Here is a 9,473-nt window from a genome sequence, read left to right on the forward strand (position 1 = left end):
CCAATATTTTTATTAAATTTCATATACACAAAGACAGAGTTCATAAGGATACTTATTATAAATCAAGATAACACAAAATCACGGTATCCCATATTGATAATCAATCAAATAAAATAAATTGAGTAATTAAATACACTAGTATGGTTAATTTTATTATAAAAGAATCTACACCCCCTACCAAGACAAAGCTGGTTGGAAAAAAACAAAAGAAAAAGAAAAGAGTACTTTACCATAGAGTGTTTTACAATAATAACCCAGATCTATATTTTAATAACAATTCAAAGATTTTTAAAATAGTTCAGAAAGGGTCCCCATAACATTTGAAAATCTTGGTTAGAATCAGAAATCGAACAACACATCTTCTCTAGATTTAAACATGATATAACATCACATAACCATTGAGCATGTGTGGGGGGGCACATTCTCTGATATTAATTGAACCATTGAGTGGTTCTTGGGGGTAAGAATTAGGACTCCTGCTCCTCTCCAGAGGCTACCAGGGAGGAAGTCATGGGTTGGTCAAACCGGAGGGATCAGGCAGCTGGAGGCCAGAGCATGGAATTTCCAGGTACCTACGAGACGCAGAGGAGGAGGGGGGCGGAGGGAGTTCATGTGGTAAACAGCTCCAGCTTAACCCTGGACTTCTCTTGCTCCGCTCTCACAATGCAGGAAGCCAACATTCTTGGTTTTAAAGGGCCTCGGAAGATGACCGTGATTATTCCAGGGATGAACGTGAACAGTGAGAGAGTTTGCATTCGACCAAAAAACGTGAGTCTCGCCCTTTGGGTAACTACAGGAGAATTGGGTGGGGCAGGAAAACTTCCCCCAAACCTGGAACACCTAGGCTAGTCAGTCAGTGAGCCGAGCGGCCTATATTCATTCACACTTAGTGTGTTCCGGTGCATTAATGCCTGGAGTTCCCTGTCAATGACAAAACTAATCTGGCTTCTTTAGACACAAGAGGTGGTACAGATGCTGGAAATCCTGAGCAACACACACAACATGCTGGAGGAACTCAGCAGGTCAGGCAGCGTCTATGGAAATGAATAAATGGTCAATGTTTTGGGCTGAGACCCCTGTCTTGCCTGGGGTGAGTCCTGACGAAGGGTCTCAGGCTGAAACATTGACTGTTTATCCATTTCCATTAATACTGCCCGGCCTGCTGAGTTCCTCCAGCATTTTGTGTGTGTTATCCTGGTTTGTTTTAGACTGAGATTCCAGACACAGCGGTAATGGGTGGCGGATTGGGAGGGGAGGAAGTTTTAGGTTCAGTCCATTCCCTTTACAAGGAATATTTACAAGGAACAAGGCAGTGGAATATTTCAAACCCTGACACTGACCTCTGGCTGATCTCGGGCACCCTGCGCTGACAGAGTGCGTGACGGTGAGATCTGAGAGAGGTTGGTGGTCTTCCTTCTAAGGGACTTCCTTGTGATGGAGGGTCAGGTTGTAAATTGCAGCCATGGTAGACGACAATCCCAGAGAACGGAAATGAAAATACCACTTGTTAGAAACAAACAGCTGGCCAGGCAGTTCCTGTGGAGAGAGAAATACAGTAGTTAGCATTTCCAATCCAGGGGCCTTCATTGGAACTGAGAAAAATTCACACATTTTACTTGAGGCTCTTAAACTTCCATGAGATTTTTTTTCCTCAGTTCTGATGGAGGGTCTTGGACTGAAAACGTCAACTGTTTTCCATCTCCACAGACGCTGCCCGACCTGCTGAGTTTTTCTAGCGATGTCTGCTTTGCTCTGTTAACCGACTCCAGACCCCATCCTCACTCCCATTGGTTGTTCACTAGCCACAGTGGCCAATGAAAAGCTGACTTATTCTCACCCAGTTGTGGCCAGGGATGGTGATTAGGAGCAGTGGGCAGCCGCCCCTTGGATCTGCTGTGTGTCTGGAACCGGGGATGAGAGCTATTACCCCACCTGGGCCTCGGGCTGTAAATCCTGACGGGTATTTGTCCACCCCAGGAACACGAGACGCTGCTGAGCCGCTGGCAGAATAGGAACATGGAGAACATTATCGAGCTCCACAACAAGGCCCCGGTCTGGAATGAAGACACTCAGACCTATGTTCTGAACTTCCACGGCCGAGTCACCCAGGCCTCCGTGAAGAACTTCCAGATAATCCACGCCAACGACCGTGAGTGGCAAAACGCTAGGCCTGGGGGGGTGGGGGGAAGACCGGGACATTGCCTGGGATTCCCAGATTGAAGGGTTGGGTCAGGATGGAACTGGGTTGGGGATTGGAAGTACAGTATCTACGTTGACAGTCTAATTTATTCCCATGTGTACAAGAACATGTCTGCACACACAAAACGCTGGAGGAACTCAGCAGGTCGGGCAGCATCTGTGGAGGGGAAATAAACAGTTGATGGTTTAGGCTGAGACCCTTCACAGGTGCAATGAAACACTTGTAGCAGCCTCACTTACTCAACATTCACAAGAAAAACATAAATGGAACACATATTAAATAAGGAGGAATGTGATAAGAACAAAGTCTCCATTGAAGCAGTGTGGCGGTTGTTGTTGTCCAATCGCAAACAAGAGAAAATCTGCAGATGCTGGAAATCCAAGCAACGCACACAAAATGCTGGAGGAACTCAGCAGGTTCCTTTTCACGCCTTGTGGCACATCGGGCGGCATTTCTTTTGCCATTTCCGTAGCAATTTGACTATTTTTTATGAGGCCGAGTTGCCAGCTCAACGCTCAACCCAGCATGGATGGAAAGTGTGCAAGGAGCTGGCCGGATTCGAACCCGGGACCACTTGTCTCAAGGTCTAGTGCCAATGCCACTACACCACAACCTGGTTAAAGTGGCCACAGAGTTGCTACATTGAGGTAGCGATTAGGCTGGTTCGTGTACCAAATGGATGAAGGGAAATAGCTGTTCTTGAAGCTGGAGGAGTGGGCTAATTCTGCTCCCGTGTTATAACCAATTTTATAGTTTTTCGAGGAAGTTACTAGGAAAGTTGATGAAGGCAAGGCAGTGGATGCTGTCTGCTTGGACTTTAGCAAGGCATTTGACAAGTCCCACATGGGAGGTTGGTCAAGAAGGTTCAGTCGCTTGGAGTTCAAGATGAGGTAGTAAATTGGATTAGACTTCGGCTTTGTGGGAGAAGCCAGAGAGCGGTAGTAAATGGTTGCCTCTCTGACTGGAGGCCTGTGACTAGTGGAGTGCCGCAGGGATCGGTGCTGGATCGGTTGCTGTTTTGTCATCTATATCAATGATCTGAATGATAATGTGGATGACTAGATCAGCAGATTTGTGAATGACACCAGAATTGGGTGTGTGGTGGGCAGTGAGGAAGTCTACCGAGGCTTGCAGTGGGATCTGGAGCAGCTGGAAAAAATGGGCTGAGAAATGGCAGATGGAAGTTAATGCAGACAAGTGCAAGGTGCTGCTCTTCCGTAGGACCAAGCAGGGTAGGCCTTTCACTGTGAACGGGAGGCCACTGAGAAGTGGGGTGGAACAAAGGGATGTGGGACTGCAGGTACAAAATTCATTAAAAGGGGCAACACAGGTAGGTAGGGTTGTGAAGAAAGCTTTTGGCACATCGGCCTTCGTATTGAGTACAGGAGTTGGGATGTTATGTTGAAGTTGCAAAAGGCATTGGTGACACAAAATCTGCAGATGCCGGAAATCGAAAGCAACACATGCAAAATGCTGGAGGAACTCAGCAGGCCAGGCAGCGTCCATGAAGAAGAGTAAACAGTCGACGTTTCAGGCCGAGACCCTTCATCGGGGCATTGGTGAGGCCTAATTTGGAGTATTGTGTACAGCTTTGGTCACCTACCTACAGGAAAGATGTAAATGAGGTTGAAAGAGTGCAGGGAAAATTTACAAGGATGTTGCTGGGTCTGGAGGACATGAGTTACAAGGAAAGATTGAGTAGGATAGGACTTTATTCCTTGGAATGTAGAAGATTAAGAGGGGATTTGCTAGAGATATGCAAGATTATGAGGGGTATAGATAGGGTAAATACAAGCAGGCTTTTTTCACTGAGGTTGGGTGTGACTACAACCAGTGGTCAAGGGTTAAGAGTCTATTGGATCTCTGTTTATTTTCTGATCCTTGGGGTTCTTCTGGGAGTCAGGAATGATGGGCAGACTTAATTCTAATGATAGTTTATCTTACAGTACAAACAAACATACAAATATTAAGCAAACTAATAAAGAGCAGAGAAACGATGGAATTAATGCCAAGTAAGACGGAAGAATAAAGATAGTGCCTCTGAAAAATCATTCACTTTTATAGATAAGATAAGAGAAATTCCTAGATGGAGATAAACTAATTAATAGGCTACATAATAAAAACAATTACATCACGCAGGTCAAGTGCTAATACTTAGCCAATGAAAAATGAGAAAGGTGATAAACTGCTATACCGCTTTCTGCCATTGAGCGTGAAAAATACAAGTTTGTTAAAAAGTACAAGCCATATAAAAGGTATTATTCAAAGACATAGTGGCTTCCAACAACTGAAAGGTGAAAAGTTTATAGGGAACATGAGGGCAAACTTCTTGGCGAGAGTGTGGAACAAGCTGCCAAAGCAAGTGGTGCATGTGAGCTTGATTTCAACACTTAAGAGAAGTTTGGAAGGATACATGGATGATAGGGGCATGGAAGGTTGTGGTCGCGGAGCTGGTCGGTGGGAGTGGACGGTTTAAATGATTCAGCACGGACTAGATGGGCTGAAGGGCCTGTTTCTGTGCTGTACTTTTCTATGACTATGCCTTTGGTTTTATGGGATGACTGTTCACTGGAATGAACCAAGTAACGCCCCTCTCTTTTATTCCAGCGGATTACATAATTTTGCAGTTTGGTCGTGTCGCTGATGATGTGTTCACCATGGACTATAACTATCCCCTGTGCCCTCTCCAAGCCTTTGCAGTCGCTCTCTCCAGCTTCGACAGCAAGTTGGCTTGTGAGTAGAGACGTGAGCCCTGCCTGGAGGTGTGCAGAGGGGCGGCCAACCTCCAAATCATCAGCGAGGCTGGAAGAAGATCGAAGTGACACCAGCACTTTGACATAGAGGGCCACAGAACTTCTGTCAATTTACTGGGATATTTGACCTTAATCCTCAGACAATATTTTTAAGGAATACTGCCAGAGTCCAGGAAAAAATTAATGATAGTCATGTTAAATGTTTGGACTGCAGACTCTGTATCTTGTATGTGCCTCTAACCAGATACCACTCCCCTCCTGGATAATATTGATTAGCTATGCTCGAATGTTATGGGGGGTGAGAGAAGGGTGGTGGTAACACAAGAGGTGGGGCCCACCGGGTAGTAGCAGACTCTCTGGGCCCAGTCAGCCATTCCCACGCCAGATGACATAAAGGGGGATGGGGGACCTGGATCTTAGAAACACCCAGTGGAAGAGCACTGAATGCTCGACCTGCTCAAAGTTCAAAAATTCGAGGTATATTTGTTATCTAAGTATGTATATATTGTACAACCTAGAGGTTTGGCTCCTTACAGGCAGCCACAAAACAAGAAACCCCAAAAAATCCAGCAGAGAGAGGGAAAACAAAAGAAATGGTGCGAGCGAACAGCATTTAGAAAGAGAGTGAGTCCACAGACACGAAGCCTGGAGTAGGCCCACGGCCTGATTGTCAGTTTATCACACAGCGGAGTAAACGTTGCTGAGCAAGACCAGCCCAAGCCTTGTCTTCGGTCCCAACACCCTGCCTTTTCAATCCATCCGGTCCGGCGTTTAAATCATCTAAACGTCCGGTCGTTCCTCGATCTAAGACCCACTCACACTGATTTGCTCTGGGTCTGTTCCAGCCCTGGGCCCAACCTTTCCAAATCAACCCAGCACTGAGGTTGATCAGAACCTCGCGCTCGGTTGCCTGCCTGACTAGGCTGGAGATGGGAGACTGCAGATGCTGGGATATGGAGTGAGAAGCGAGCTATTGAAGGAACTCAGCACATCAGACACCACCCGTGGTGTCAGAGGGATGGGTGACATTGCACGTCAAGACCCTGCTGCACGGTCTCGACCTGAAGCGTCAACTACCTGTTTAGCTCCACAGACGCTGTCCAGACCACTGAGTTCCTCCAGTGGGTCGTTTGCTGTAGACTAGGCTGGCATCTGATCTCCTTCAGAAACGCTTACGCCCAAGGCATTGAAGGTCTAACAGTGCGATTTTCCCCAGATTCCATTTCGCTCAGTGTGATACCTAGGACTGTTATGGTGTGAAAGAAACCAAAGGGTGGCATTGAACAGGTGTACACAGACCCCAGAGTTCCTGATCTGGCAGAGAGATTGCCCTCCTCTTCACTAATAACAAGACCAATGGAGGAGTCCACCCGGCCCATCAGGTCCAGCCTGGTTCCTGCCATGCAGTCCCCTCAGTGCCATTCCCTCTCCTTATTTCCCTGCAGCTCTGTGAATAATTCCCTCTCTGGCTGGCTTTCCAGGACTTCTGACTTCAGTTTCTGTGGGCAGCCGTTGCCCCTGATTTTAGTTTGGTTTTCACTCTCTCTCTCTTTATGGCACTTTAACCACACATTGCTCTGCGACGACACCAGTGCCAAGCTGCTTGGGTCCTAGTGCCCTTCCCTTGGACAACATCGGTGGTGTGGAGAGGGGAGATTTGCAGCTTGGGCAACTGCCGGTCTCCCATACAACCCTGCCCAGGCCTGCACCCTGGAAACTTCCCAAGGCACAAATCCATGGTCTCTTGAGACTAACGGATGTCTTATTTGTATCTTTCCCTCTATTTCTCTATCTCTTTTTATCTCTCTCTATCTCTTTATCTATCTCTCTTCCTCTATCACTATATCTCGTTCTATCTCGCTTTCTATCTCTACCCCCCTCTCTCTTTCTTTCCTTGTTCCCCCCCCCCCCCGCCCCAACGGGGAGCAGAACACATTGAGGTGGGGACAGGGCAGTGGGGCAGCACAGGTGACAGGGAGCGTGTGTGTGGGGTGGGCGGGAGGGGGAGTGAGGTGACACAGAGTGACACGGTGTGACGAGGAGACGGGGAGCGGGACTAATGAGTAATGGAAGAATAAGGAGTGGGGGATGGAGACTGGAGTGATGGGGAGTAGGTTAACACGGAGTGAGGGATGCAGAGAGGGGGGGGGTAGTCAGGAGGCGCGTGGGTATCCCGCCACTTCCATCCCTCCCGGCACACCGAGTGGTAATACGTTGAACACTTTACAGTTCCTACCCCACGGGCCCCCATCCCTGCCCACCCTGACTGACCAGCCCTCGGGAAGCTGCTGATGGCCTGACGGGCCTGGGGCTGGGTGATCTTGGCTCAGTGGTGGTGAGTTGCTGCGGGCAGTGAGTGGCACTCGGGCCGTGGAGGCTCTCCTGTCCCGTGAGGCCTCCACAAACTCAGCAGCAGTGTTTGGTGCCTGAGTCAGTGGCTCCTTGCGCTCAATATCGGCGCTGGAGATACTGAGTGGCAGCAGGACTTCGAACCTTTTTCGGTCCAAGGCCGTGGTTTATAACAAGGGGGGGGGGCCCATCTCTGCTGGTGTGGGGGTCGGAGTGGGCGCAGAAGTGGGAATGTCCTGGGTGTGGGATTATTGAGGTGGGGGAGCGGGAACAGATTTTGAAAAAAATCACCCCAATTGGGGTCGCTTAGTGATGTTTGGGGCTATGGGTTGGATCCAGTTAAAATGAAAGGTGCCAAGGGTCTGAGGGAGGTCAGATCCTAGCGGGAGGGGAGGACAATGCACTCAGAGGAGGAGGAGCAGAGTGGAGGCAGTGGTGGCTTCTGTGGCCTGGACTGTGGATGTCCAGCCGGGCTGGAGACAGCTCTCTGAGCTCCTGTGTTTTCAGAGGCTTGACCATCCCAGGCTTGGAAGATGGGTGGGGCAGGGATTTGCTAACAGGGTGGGGGGAGAGGTCAGTGGGGTCAGAGCATTTTTTCCTCAGTCTTCCTCCAGCTGCTGGGATTCCTGATTCACAGGGAGAGGTTTAGGAATCCAGTCCATTGCCTCTTCCAATCCCAGCCTCTCCAACTCCAAGTCCCAGAGAGACACAGCACAGACCCATGACCGTCACCCACTTACTCTCTCTAGTCCCCTAGTTCCCATCTATCTGTGTACACACTCGACCATACATAAAGGGTCAATGAGGCCCTCTTTTGGTCGGGGTGAATCATGGGTGTCACATCCTAACTATCTACATGATACGATATGGAGGTGGGGGCCTTCTGCCCATGTAGCGAGCTCCCCCTCTCCACACAGCTAATGAATCTAAAGGGACGGCAGAGACCGATCCAGTTTGGCACCAGCAGCGTTGCAGGAGTTGCCAGTCAGCGTTGAACTCAACGTAGGGAACTCTGGCTCCGGTTATTTCCTCAAAGTTACTCCCGAAGCCGTGGGTTGCTGCAGCCGTAAAGCAGCAAGGGTTTGAGATCAGAGTTTTCCTTCTCCTAGATGAGCTCCAACTGCCTGAAACAATTGGCTTCAAGGCACCAGTAAGAGACCGTTGCCCCTTTCCCTGTCAGTTTCTGCCAGACCAAGTAGTCAAGCAACATGATTATCTGATCAGATGTACCTGCTTTTCACTGCACTATAGTTTTACTTATTATTTATTTAGCGAGACCGCACCACCCCTGACAAACCCGATCAAATCTAGCCTAATGACTGGACAATTTACAATGACCAATCACCCTACCCGGTAGGGCTTTGGACTGTGGCAGGAAGCTGGAACACTCGGGGCGGTGGGGAAGAAGCCCACACATTCCATGGGGAGGACATAGAGATGGTGCTGGAACTGAACTCTGAGTTCCGCATTCCCCCCGGAGCTGTAATAGCATTGGGCTAATGCGACGCTACCGGGACAGTCGTATTTCTCATGTATTGCACATATTTAATAAACTTTACATTGACTTTGGGTCCAAATGCAACCCAGAAGAGCTGGAAGTCTAACGGATAGAGCAAGGCCCTGTCACTCAATCCCACCTGCACTTATTCTCACCGGCCCACTGCTCCCTTACCTGTCTCACACTGAAACAGTCACCTTATCAGTGTTTTCAACCCCCCCTCCCCATTCCTGCCCCACAGCCAGCCTGAACTGAACAATATTAGAACATAGACAGGGTAAAGCTGTGTATTTTACAGTAACACTGGACAATAAAGATTCCACTTCCTGAATACTTCAGGGGGTGCATCTTATGGATTTTGGGCTGCTGGGTCATGAAAATTACTTTGAAATTTCCCTATCGCACACCGTTTTAAAAATTGCCTATATCTGTTATTGCAATTCATAATTCAAGTCAAAACAACTGATGCCAAGATTAAGGAAGGCATTTTTATTGGTCCACAAATCAAACAGGTCATGAATGACAGGCAATTCGAAGAACTTCTAGTGGGACCGGAGAAAATCACATAGAAGGCATTCATTGATGTTGCTGAAAATTTTCTTGGCAACTACAGAGCACCAAACTACGTGCAGCTGGTTGGACAACATGCTCCAAGCTTATAAAACCAGGAAGT

General features: G+C 48.3%; 1 protein-coding gene across 4 annotated transcripts in view; it reads left to right on the plus strand.

Annotated features, from left to right (window-relative positions):
• Window positions 1-8,884, plus strand: part of LOC140719180 (tubby protein-like) — a 50,098-nt gene extending 41,214 nt beyond the window's left edge. For all 4 annotated transcript variants that reach the window (XM_073033607.1, XM_073033609.1, XM_073033606.1 and 1 more), the window contains 3 exons: window positions 670-768; window positions 1,978-2,149; window positions 4,808-8,884. In XM_073033607.1, coding sequence (XP_072889708.1) covers window positions 670-768; window positions 1,978-2,149; window positions 4,808-4,941 — 405 coding nt within the window. In that variant the 3' untranslated portion in view covers window positions 4,942-8,884. The remainder of the gene's footprint in view (window positions 1-669; window positions 769-1,977; window positions 2,150-4,807) is intronic.
• Window positions 8,885-9,473: the final 589 nt, after the last annotated feature.

The sequence above is a fragment of the Hemitrygon akajei genome, chromosome 31 (assembly GCF_048418815.1).
Source record: "Hemitrygon akajei chromosome 31, sHemAka1.3, whole genome shotgun sequence".
Taxonomy (NCBI): Eukaryota; Metazoa; Chordata; class Chondrichthyes; order Myliobatiformes; family Dasyatidae; genus Hemitrygon; species Hemitrygon akajei.